Here is a 12,259-nt window from a genome sequence, read left to right as displayed (position 1 = left end):
AGCACTGCTGTTTCTTATTAAGTGCTTGATGAGTTTATAACACACAACAATATCATTTATACAAAGTTTGGTACAGATAAAAAATGGACATTATAATCATTAAATATCAACATGATTTTTAGCATCAAACCTAGCATACCTAGTATGTATTTACAGCTGTGTGCTACGCTGGATCAACTTATCACAAACTCAGATCTACATGAAAATCTTGCAAAGCAGTTATTCTTATAATCAGGGAAGAACTTTTAGTCATTCTGAGTATCATTCAAGGCTAATGCTTGTAGAAAAGGGAAGTCATCCCAAAGAACGACTGGGTCTGCCCCTTCTTCTGCTATACAGTCATCGCACGGTCCAAAAAAACACTGCTCCCTCGGCATCCCATCAGTTGCCATATTATGGTAGCACTTTGGACTGAAGGATTCTTGAGCCTCCAGGAGCGGCTGTGTGGACTCAGAGCGGAGGTAGACATGAGGCTCTTTGGGTGGAGGGCTTCTGCATGGGCCGGAGAAGATCACAGTGGCATAAGGAACAGAGTAGCTGTTTGAACCAGAGTATCCAGGGATGAACGGTGAACCACAAATGGAATCTCCCAGGTCACTGGTGTCCTCTGCACTGTTTAACCAAAGATCATCCTCTTGTTTGCTTAGTTTCATTGGGAGGTCAAGGAAGCTGAGGTGGGACAGGTATATTGGATTGGGCTCATCATTGTCCCAGGAAGGATGTGTATCCTACCAATGGAAAATGAATTAGTCATCAGTGTTTTACATCTCATATATTACCTGACATTTTCAGGAATATACAGTCTGCTAGTTAAAGATTCTGTAAAATTAGACTTTAAACAATAATATAGCAGCAAACAACTATTTTATACGTTGAGATATAGTGGAGTAATGGCGTGCTGTCTGCCATTTGGTGCTGGGCAGGGAGTGTGCACTGGAAGTATCAGAGCCTTTTTGCTGAAAGCAGCTGCCTGTTGCAGCTAGAAATGAGGCTGATGAGAGCAGTGAGACTGAACCAAAACATTACAGTTACAGGATGTAAAAGGAAGCTCCACAGAACTGAAGGTAACCGCAGAGTCAGGTGATAACTCTTGGTGGGTTTGTCACTACTAGCAACACTGTTCATATGACACAGAATAACGTTATCCATTAAAAATACAGAGTAGTGCAAATTAGGGCCTTGTTGCATAAAACCATTTTATCTTGCACAGGTTAATTTTCTGCACCTGTGTTGACTCTGATGTCCATCTCTTGATGCTGCTGTTAGCTGGATCAGGAACATCTGGCCAAAAGCGTCCCTTCAGCCTGGAAATAGAACAACAGAAAAGAAATTTGTTGAGAATAAAGGACATTGCAGCTTCACACCTTAATGCAGTACGGCAATGATCTCACCTCTTGTGGTTGGAGAAACAAGTCATGACTATGAAAATGACCAACAATGACATTCCAACACCAGACGCGATTACAATCATCACAACAGTAACGGCATCTGAGAAGAGAGAAATACATGTTATCAATTAAATATCTGATATGAGAATACACTCCTTTTTCCCCCAGCAATGTTTCTAGAAAGCCATTGGAAAATAATAATGATACCAACCAAATGGCTCTATTTCGAAATGAATTGTTGACCCATTGATGCTCCCACCGAACGTGCTAACCATCATGAAAGCTTCGTACAGAGACACAGTGTTGAGGTCTTTCAGGACCACCCTTCTCTCTTTTGGGTGAGCACTCACAACTGAAAGAGAAGTCAGACATCAGATAGCACCACGTTCACAAAAAAAGAAAAGAAAAGAAAGAAAAGCATCATTTAGATGTTTCACCTACCATTAATGGGACCCTTCTCATCCCAGTAGAAGACTTTGTAGCCCTGGATAATCCCATTTCTTTGGTCTAATGGTATTTCATCCCAGGTAAGCTCAATATGTGACTTCCAAGTCTTTTTAATCCGTATTTTCGGAACCACGGATGGAGCTTTAAAAAGAAATATATTCATTCTGAGTGATTATTACAGTTACAGTGACTACGTAATTCATTTATATCCACAAGAGGGCATTATTCCATCACATATGAGATGTCTCTGATAGACATCATAATACATATAGTTTTTACTCATGTGGCAAACTCTTCTCTCACTTTTTCAAAGTTGAGGCAGCCTGACTCTCACACCCCTGCTTGCTCTTTGTGTGATTTCTCTTGGTATCTTTGGTGACTTACCCTTTTGTCTTGAGTAGGCATTAACAGTCTGAGGAAGGCCTATCCCATCCTTAAACCTGGGATACACAGAGATTCCATAGGGCTTGTAGGGCTCAAAGCTTCCTATTGATGAGGGTGAAGAAGTTAGAGTGGATCTGTGCTCATAAACTCCAAACAGTGTGTACAGGCAGGTCGTGCACAGGAAAAGGAGGATCTTAGGATGTGAGTGTAGGAGTGATTGTTTGAATTTTTGTTGTAAAGGATGAGCTCCAGAGTAGGAAAACCAAATAAAAGGTGGGTAAAATAAGGAGCACATGGACTTTGAAACCTGCAATACAAATACTATAAAACGTACCTGTTATAATGATGCTGGATTCGTTTCTGTTTGCAAATTCGAACCGGGTGAGGGAGAGGTCTGTTTTTAACAAAGGTCTCCATTCAACCACATAACCAATGATGCTTGATGTATCCACGCTTTTCCACTGGACCAGAAGGGCTCGGTCATCGCGAGGAGTAGCTGTGATGTCTGATATCACCTTAAGAGCTTACAAGCACAAAAAACATATTACGGGAAAATTACATGATACTATTTCTAAACCAGTTGAAGCACATTCAAAAATGTCAGTTTTACCTTTGGGTTGGTAAATCCGAACTTCATTGGGGGAGGATTTCCCTGCTGCATTTACAGCACTCAGATACACTTTCTTTGCTTTCCTGGGAAGTTGGAAAGTACAGTAATTCCCCATTGAAGAGCACACCTTTCCCTTTACACCTGGCAGTTTTTGCACTGAGACGATATATGACACATTTCGGCTGTTGGGGCGGAATTGTTTTGATGGCTAAAACAGAAAAAAAAAGTGAGAAGACATTTTAAAGGCAGACCTCATGGACTCAACCAGAGCTGTAACAGAAAATACCATCAACTTGTGACAGGTGTCAAGCAGCGTGTGTGATGTGTGCACCTTCCAAAACAAGTGTATGTTGATTTGTTTGTGCATGTGATCCCCCGATAGTTTCACCCACGAGTCTAGGCGTCCAGTGGGAGCTGAAAACAAAGAGACGGCTGTCAGCTTCGCATCTCGTCAAAAGCCTGCATTTCTTTCCTCACTCTTTAGAAAGTAAAACTTTTCCATACAAGACAGGTCTATGGATTCACTGCCAGAGTGTGTGGAAAAACTCAATACATCAATTCAGCTTGGGCTATAGAGCAAAGCAATGGGTGATGTAGAACATGACATTAGCATATATTGAAAAGAGCAGAAAATGGAAGAAAAGGCAATAGATTGGAAAATGTTAGAGTGACTGATTGTGTCACTCTGAATTGATCTGACGCCTACCACTCTCCAAGGTGACTCCAGACTGGCTGCTGCTCCATTCACTCCAGGGACTCTGCTGGTATCTGACTCTAATCTGGGCAAAATACTGAGTCCCATGGAGCAGGCGACACTGGTCCACAGGTCTGGTTGGTTTAATCCGGCTCACCAGGATCTAACATACATCCAAGAGCACACAAACCATACATATATGACTCCAGGCACACACATTATGAGAGTTTATACTAGTACCATATGGGTGCTTATAGCTACTGCATCCAAAGTTAATCAACTGAGCCTTCAGTTGATATCGACACCGGATTGATTTGCACTCACTGGTTGCTCACTCCATTGACTACTGTCAGCAGTCTTAAATTGGACCTCCAGGTTCAGGCGGAAGTTACGTATCCAGGCCTGGTGATGCGATAAGCTCCAGCTCAGCTTTAGGCAGCCGTACCTTTTGGGCACAGCTTCAACCTTTAGAATCTTTGGTGGGTCAAACTTGGCTGAAATAAAACAGTCAACAAAGCAATTACTCCATGTAATTTGGATTTTGGAAACTTTTAGTTTAGTTCTAATCTGAGCATTTTTACATTAGATTTGGCCTGTTTTATGTATTACTATCTACTAATCAGTTTTTCCAAAAAATAAATACCTGTGGAAACTTTGAAAAATCCAAAAGGTCATTCAACAGCACTTACAGCTGTTCCGAAGGTATTTCCAGAGTCCCCAGAGACACTTCTAACCATCTGGATGAAAAAATATTCTGTCAACTGAAAAAAGATTTTTAACCCAAAGAAAGATGGTTGCTGGAAGCGACAGATCTTCTTATTCAATTTGTACGACATGAGAACAAAGGTATATAAAATCAGCACGCTTTCTTTTCTGTTACATTTTTCTCTATAAAAATGTTATTTTATATTTTCATGCAAAATACTAGTTTTATGTTTTAGAAAAGGAAATACACATGAATATATGTTGCAAGTTGGGTTACAAATATTTTTTTTATATGCAACAGATGGAATATTTTTGTTCATCCAGATGGTTAGAAGTGTCTTTTGAGGATTCTGAAAATACCTCCAAGTGTTGTTGAACAACCTTTTGGGTTTTTCAGTGATCACCTCTTTGACATTTCGATGGAGGTTACTGCTTGCATGCAATATACAAATCTGTGAAAAGATTCAATAAATAAATATTCTACAATTCTCACTTGCACTGACAGGTTCCAAAATGATGGGTACTGAAACTGCCTCTCCAAGTTCATTCACCGCCTCCACATATATTTCCATTTCAGAGAACAGGACAAAGTCAGAACGAGGGATGGTATAATGGTGGACTCCTGTTGGTAGCTTGTAAGTATAGTTCCTGTTTGAATCCCTGAAATGAAGAAATCCTATTTAGGGAAACACAGTTGTGCAACCTCGAAGACATATTTTGTAAATGACACTTTAAACATCCATGACACCAAAATGATGTGTGCTTTCTGGTAATTGTCTCAGTGTATTCCTGAATATTACCATATCTTGGTGTGGAGGGTGTACTGTGTGAGGAGGTGCGTCTCCAGCTGCCCAGCGTCCCAGCTACAGGTCAGGGTGTTAGAGGTAGTGAGGTTTGTCTGACAGCTGAGGTTTTTTGGTGATTCTGGTGGATCTATAGATGGAAAAAACAAGGTGAACATGTTTTTCTTCAATGGAGTTGTTAAGGAAGGTGGTATTCATATTCCTGTATTTCTACATCCCCATTTTTTGTACTTGGTCTCTTACAAATAAATGTAGATAAAACTAAAAATCTTTTGATTCTATGCATGTTTTTGTATTATATTTTTTTTTGCAAATGCAGTTTCTGTAATACACTGTATATCTGGGTAAAGAATGCCAATTAAGAGTAGAATTATTCCAAATTAAACAGTGCGGCTTCTTTTTGATACAATCTCTGATACAATGTTTTTTTTTCTTATGTTTACCTCAACTCAACAATTAACTGTGTGTCCCTCAAAAACAAAAAATTTACATGTTCCCAATTTTTTCTGTTTTGTTTGTTCACTAGCGATACAGGCAGCTTAATTTGATCAGCAATGAACAAACATGTGAAAGAAGAAATCTTTCTCACATCCAGCTCTGATCTCCACTCCTCCTGCTACTTGAACGGGAGAGGCCTGTAAACAGCAGGTGAGGAAAGCCCTGGTGTGATTGAAGCTTGGTATAACAACCTCAGAAATCCCGCCGCTCTCGCTGGCCACAGGGCTGCTGGGAATAAAGCGATCGTCAAGGCGCCACTCTATATGAACAGCTTGTCCACTGACGGGAAGGCAGTCTTCTCTGATGACACAGGTGGCTGTGACAGGTGACCCCAAAGGCACCACTGAGCTGGACGTCCGGATGTTCGCACATGGTTGTATGACATCCTCTGACAATGAGAAAATTCATTTGAAGGTGCCATGTTGAAGATGGTCTAAACTGTAAATGCCAGAGGCGGGAGTGCAAGTCAGCAGCAAATCTCAAGTCTTAACCGTCAAGTTTCAAACAAGGCCCCAAGTTACTGTGGTGACAATCAAGCAAGTCAAGTCGAATCACTGCTGTAAGTCAAGTAAACAAGTTTTTTTTTTCATCACCTACCTTAATGTGTAGGATTTTTTGGCCTTGGCGGAGGTATGCACTCTACTGAGTGCAATTCCAGTTATTACTATTAAAATGTGGCACTAATTTACCTCAAAAAATATCTACAAATATGCAAATCTTTAATTAAAAGTCCTTTCGAGTCCTCTGTCTTAAGTCATAAAGTCATGAATACCAAGTCAAAGTCAAGTTCAGTCTTTTATCTGTGTTAGTCAAGCAAGTCTGAAGTTCTCATATTTGTCTGACTTGAGTCAAGTCATGTGACTCAAGTCTCCCACCTCTGGTAAATGCCTTTTATAAATTATTACTGTTATGAACAATTCAACAGCTTTATATTGAAGTTTGATAGAATCCAAGTCAGAGGAAGAGCAGGTGTAATAACAATTGTCCTTGTAACCGCTGCTTGGGTATTTCCATTTAGATTTGTTATTTCATCCTGAGAGCAACACTCACCATTCCTCGCTCCATTCACAAATGCCACCAGCATGACAATCACTGACATCCATATGGATATCATGTTGATATAACCTGTTAGGGAGCAAAAATTAAATGCATTATTCTTAAATTACAAACTTTCATGCCCTATCAAAAAAATATTTCAATTGCTGTTCCTTCCCAGCGACACGCTACATTGTGTGAAGGAGGAATTGAGAGTGATAACGTCTCTCGTTTCAAAAGACATCATCAGCGCAATGTTTCAACTGCTTGGTATGACGGGCTGATGTGAGCAAGTATGTGATCTCCATAATGTATAATATCTCAGTATAAACAGACACCTGGAGAATGCATTCGCTGCTTCCCTGAAACAGTGAAGAAAAATCTGCAGTGCTGCCTGTGTGAGCTATTTGCAGAGCAGAATCACAACAAACACATACAATGATACGTGACACACTCATGAATAATAATAATAATAATAAAAAAAAATCAACATTCATGGCAGCTTGGGTCCACAATTATGTAGCATGATTACACAAAGGATGTTGCTTCCCTACTTGTGACAAAATGAAATTTAAATTCTCTGCAGACAGAATAAATAAGTATGCTGTTCATGCACAGTGAATCTTTCCTCTTATACTTTTCTATTACAGGGATAAAACCTCTGAACAGACAGGAACATTGTAACTGCCAGTTGTTAGAAGGTAATCATCCTTGTTGGGCATGCGCTCTATAGCTGACTGGTCATGTATAATGATTAGAAGATGGGAGCTTGTAAGCTAAGCAGATGGAGGCAATCTTCTGGCATATTGTACGTCTGACATAAAGTCAACAACCTGCTTCTTAAATTTGAGAATAAGGTGGAACCATCAAATTGCAAGTACACAGGTGTGAGGGAAGTTGAAATGAATTTTGAGGTCTGTGTTGTTTTTGGAATACTCACCATTACACAAGCATGAACGTTTAAAATTCACTGGACTCTGGTCGCTGGTTAACAAAGCGACGCCAACAGGACAAAGACATGCCTTCACGGCTCGACTGTGTCTCTCTGTGTCGCACAAGAGGAAAGAAGTAGCAGTTAATAGTCTGAAGTAGAGCTGGAACAATTCACTGGTGAGTTGAGCAACAGAAAATTAATGGACGATGTTGTGCGAACAACAAAAAGCAAAAGCGTTTGACATGTGGAACACAAAGCGAAAATTTCACATATGGGAACATGTGGTTTTTAGGTATTTCACAAGCAAGACATTACATGTGAAAAGGAAGATTTCACATGTAACAGCATATCTCATAATGGACCACACATACGCACATGTGGCTATACAACTTTTTGCAATATATTACATATACATGTATATATTACATCATTACATCCATATGAAAACAAGTTGTTTTTTGTAAGATTTATGAATCATTGCAGTGATTTATCAAGCAAAAAAACAAAAAAAACTGCTAGTTCCTGCTTCTCAGCAGCAGCACATTTGAGCACAGAGTCAGTAAGTGAGACCCCAGCAATGAGAAAGAAACTTCCTGTGATCTTGGTCTCCTTTTCTGATGCTGATGAGAAACTGAAGAACCTAAAGGACGTTATGTATTCCTCAGGCTAAAACATGTGGGCCACATCTAAATTCGTATTGTCAACAGACTCTTGAGAGTTCAATTCAGCTTATTTCTGGTATAGAACAACCTTCCACTTTTGAGCAGAAATTTTATGTCTGGACTGTCGAATTGCAAGTGAACCCATGAGACGAGGAGGTATTACTTAAATAATTTGTAACTATCACTCAAACTCACAGACGGATTGCTGCCCTCAGTCCACAATAGCCAACTATTTGGTGAAGTCTGCGTTTAGCGATGTGGGGGAAATGGAATTTCTGCTTGTTTCTTATCAGCGGTGTGCATAAAGGCTTCCATTTTCCCTTGCTGTCCTTTTTTTTTTTTGTTGCAGTTTCTGCTTACTACTAATAGGTAATTGCCTGTGGCTCGGACAAAAGGCAACTGGGAGAATAAATTTGGAGTGCATTTTGTCAACAGACAAAATTTGGCTTGCTTAAAATAAAGACTGTGTGAATTAAGAGTGGCCATTTTCAGTGTATTGGCCAAACATGTTCCAGATATATTGATATAAACATGTTGTCTAGATTCATTTTTCTTGTCTCAGTGAGTCATGTCACCATGTGAAAAGACATACAGTACATGTATTTTGCTATAGCCACTGTTTCCTTTCCCGTTTGGGGTTACAAAACACCCACTATCAGGATTTGGCAATATCCTTGACACAGAGCGCAATGACAAACTTGCCATGGTTTCCCCTTTTTTTGGTCATATTTCTCACACTATACACTGTGTGTTTAAAGAAGCCTTTTAAAAAGTGTAAAAGAACGCTAAATTTGTTTGTATAAAGACAGTTTTCAATGAAAGAACAGTTCCTTGAAGCTAAGACACAGTGACCTTTTGTGTCAGCAGTTGTAAAACTCCCAACATCTGAAGAGGAGGAAAGAAATCTGTTTCACATCCGCTTTTTAAATGGACGGCTAGAGCATAAACATGTTTTCAGTACCTTAACATGCTAATATTACTTCTATAGTGACAATGTGAAGAAGAATTTCACAACAACAAAACAGCAGAAAAAAAACGAAAAAAACGAAATCACTCTGCATAAAAATCAAGCTAACACATTTATTTATTTTTTTTTTGTAAATCCAAAATGCTTTTAGTAAGTTAGTAAGTTTTAATGTGACACTTCTTCTTTTTTTTTCTTTTTTTTTACCATTAAACATAAAGTATCCTTTTTTTAAAAAAGGATTGTCTTATCTTTTAAATCCTAATTATCTGAGGATCCTCTGCTTTAGTATTTCATGATTGTTAAAAAAAGAAAACACTGGCATCATTTGACAGGAAACTACAAAGGATGATAAATGGCACAAGTAAAATAGAGAATGGCTATTCAATCAGATTAAGCGAGCGCTTTAAATTAAATTAAGTTGATCAGTCCTTCAGCTGGATCAGGATACAACTCTCCAACCTGAACCAGTGTCATCGAGAAATAAGTTTTGCAAAGTTTCCTTTTTCAATCTGCCCAAGTATCCAAATGAAAGGAGCAGCAAATAGCTTGATGTGAAGATAAAGGAGAGCCATCATAGAGGGCTGCCACTCACCACACAGCAGCTGCAGCAGACCCAGAAGGACGAGTGGCTCTCATCAGCCCTGATAGCACCAAATGAAACGGTGTGGCTCAAAGAAGTTCAGATTGGAGGACATATGTGTGTGTTAGCCAAGCAGCAACAGCAGCAACAGCAGCAGCACCACCAGCGGCAACATCCTTGTTTTGAATTTGTGAAACTTCACTATTTTCCAGGAAGGAACACATGACTGATGGGGCCCAGCTACAGGAGAGAAACATGAGTCGTTTGAATTCAGGGTTTTCTCGAAAGAAGATAGCTGAATAGTTCAGGTAAAAAAAAAAAAAAAAAAAAAAATCTGGATGAAATTCCATAATTCTTTAGGTGATATTTATTTACTGTCACCTTCTACAGGTATTTTGCCTCACAAAGGCTCACAGCTGTAACTACAGAAACAATAAAATTGCAAAATTGAGAAAAAAAAAATGGGTTTGAAGTTTTAGGGTTTCTTAGCCAATTTATTTTTGGGAAATGTAAAGTGTATCTAATCTTGGCTAGTTAGCATGAACTTTTTGCTTTTAGCAGGACCAGTGTATCTGATGGCTTTTTTTGTTTTTCTCCATTACAGTTACATTTTGTTATTGCCTTATTTAAGTGGTATATTCAAACCCAGTTTAAGATTCTGGATCATCAGAAAAAGATCTTTCAATTATAGTAGAAGTGGTGAATAAATTGGTGTTAAAAAAAAAATTGAATTAGCTTTAGCTATAAGGTTAGCAGTGAGTATGATAGTTAAGGATAGCTGGAGAGCACTCAAAGTGCAAAATGCAAAACTCAAAGTCTCAATATTCAAGCTCAAAATTTTATATATGAAAATATATTTTATATTCATGGTAAAACAGATGTCAAACAGTCAGTTTTGACCAAATATACAGTTAGATTTTGGCTTTGTAGGACAGTGATTGTGATTGCTGATGGAGTAATAAGACCAGTCCTTGATCTACAGATTACTGATCGTTGCTTGTATGAGAGTACAGAGGAATTTATACTTCATTGGATCATCCTTCCCCACAAGGTGTTAATATGGCGGCTGTCAAATGCCCTACATTATGACTCCAGGGAACTGCCCAGAGGAATGCGATAAGTCTAGTTCGGCCTGACCCCTCTGTGTTGAGTGTGACGTTTGAAGTAGCAGATCTGCCGTATCACAGAGACTGCCTCAAAAAGCAGTCATCTCCCTCTCTGCGCCTGTCCAAGCCTTTGTCAGCACGGTAATAGGACAAGCCTTTAAATGGGATTGTAAACTGTGCTTTGACCCCCCAAGGGCACTTGAAACTACTTGCCATATCACGTTTATTAGCTTATTAAATTGTAAAATGATTCTCTGGCTGAGGCTTCCATTCAAATGGTGTGCGAGGCGAGTCAGTGAGCTCACCCACTCAACTTTTAATCTAACAGCTGTATCCCTGCCTGGTCACTCTGCTGCCCTCAAACAGATAATGGAAGCTAACTGTTAATCAAGAGGTGCACAGTAGTAGGTTTCTGAATAGGTAGCAACAGGAGAAAGGGAAAAAGCAAGCACCAATTAAAAATATATTAACTGGTTATCATGCATTGACATATTTTGCTTGATCTTTTTTCCTAATCAGCAGTAATGAACAAAGTGTTTTCCATCCACTGGGTATTACATGCTACGTTTCAGTGAGCAGTAAAATTAGCTGAGGGCCCCGAAGCTAAGTTGAACTGATGAAGCTTTACTAGGTTTGATTACGGTTCTTGTTCTGTACTTAATATAACGCTGTCTCCTCTTTAGATTCTTATTCGCATTAGAGATGTGACTAACCCCAAATTAGTCACTGCTGGAAATAACCTCTCATATCTATCTAATGTTATACAGAAAATTACAGTAGTTAACTGCAATCACAACTGCAGTAATTATGGCTTCTGCTAATCATGGATGCCTACATTCACATCTAAAAATATTTAGGGCCAACTCTTTAACTGCACCCTTTTGTTGAACAATTGCCATTCCCACTACTCCACTCAACCCTACTACATCAAAATGAATACACTGTATCCTGGATAAACCATATTTTTCTCATAGTGCCTGAAAGTGTTGTGAAATCAGCCCTATAACCACAGCGCTATGACTCACAGATATCTATGTGCAATTGAAATGTCAGTACTGATGCAAGGCCAGCTACTGGACCAGTGTTTATCTTCGAATGTACACTTCAATGAACCACTTATAAAATTTACACACAAACGAACAAACAAAGAATTTATACAACAGCCTGTTAAAACTGGGTCATGTAGTTTCAGGACTAGCATGTAAAGTAAAAATTATAGTAGAATTAATAGGTATTAAAAAGGTATGAACAACATCATGACAAATGTGTCCATTTACTTGATTTTATCTATTTCAAACCTTGAAATCATCCATCTCCAGGACAACTGAGGGAATTATATATTGCTGAAAAAGCAATGCGGTTGAAAGCAAAGGAGAAAATAGTAAGTGGACCTTGAGTTACGATTTTCTTTTTTTTTGTTCAAACTCTATATAAACACTTTAAACA

General features: G+C 38.9%; 1 protein-coding gene across 2 annotated transcripts; it reads right to left on the bottom strand.

The window, feature by feature from the left end:
* Nucleotides 1-17: 17 nt before the first annotated feature.
* On the bottom strand, nt 18-9,869 carry csf3r (colony stimulating factor 3 receptor). Of its 2 annotated transcripts, none has more exons than XM_022764362.1 (17): nt 9,720-9,869; nt 7,505-7,609; nt 6,580-6,654; nt 5,621-5,917; nt 5,029-5,161; nt 4,722-4,888; nt 3,848-4,017; nt 3,536-3,686; nt 3,161-3,243; nt 2,830-3,037; nt 2,554-2,742; nt 2,220-2,321; nt 1,830-1,976; nt 1,600-1,740; nt 1,392-1,488; nt 1,226-1,304; nt 18-728 (listed from the first exon to the last, which is right to left on the bottom strand). In XM_022764362.1, the coding sequence occupies exons 3-17, from the start codon at nt 6,641-6,643 to the stop codon at nt 246-248; spliced, it is 2,511 nt and encodes an 836-aa protein (XP_022620083.1). In that variant the 5' UTR covers nt 6,644-6,654; nt 7,505-7,609; nt 9,720-9,869; the 3' UTR covers nt 18-245. The 2 variants fall into 2 exon arrangements, with proteins under 2 accessions (XP_022620083.1, XP_022620084.1); XM_022764363.1 differs by having other exon boundaries at nt 5,621-5,757.
* Nucleotides 9,870-12,259: the final 2,390 nt, after the last annotated feature.

Source organism: Seriola dumerili, unplaced genomic scaffold (assembly GCF_002260705.1).
Source record: "Seriola dumerili isolate Sdu_G_001 unplaced genomic scaffold, Sdu_1.0 BDQW01000533.1, whole genome shotgun sequence".
In the NCBI taxonomy this organism is placed as follows: domain Eukaryota; kingdom Metazoa; phylum Chordata; class Actinopteri; order Carangiformes; family Carangidae; genus Seriola; species Seriola dumerili.
This window is presented reverse-complemented; position numbering and strand designations above follow the sequence as displayed.

Bases quoted from the DNA above. Each gene is read 5' to 3' on its own strand.
- csf3r (XM_022764362.1), bottom strand. From the start codon at position 6,643: ATGATATCCATATGGATGTCAGTGATTGTCATGCTGGTGGCATTTGTG. The intron at 3,687-3,847 runs GTGAGTGCAAAT...GATGTATGTTAG, and splicing joins GTCAATGGAGTGAGCAACCA to ATCCTGGTGAGCCGGATTAA. The intron at 1,489-1,599 runs GTTGGTATCATT...CTCTCTTCTCAG, and splicing joins TTTCGAAATAGAGCCATTTG to ATGCCGTTACTGTTGTGATG.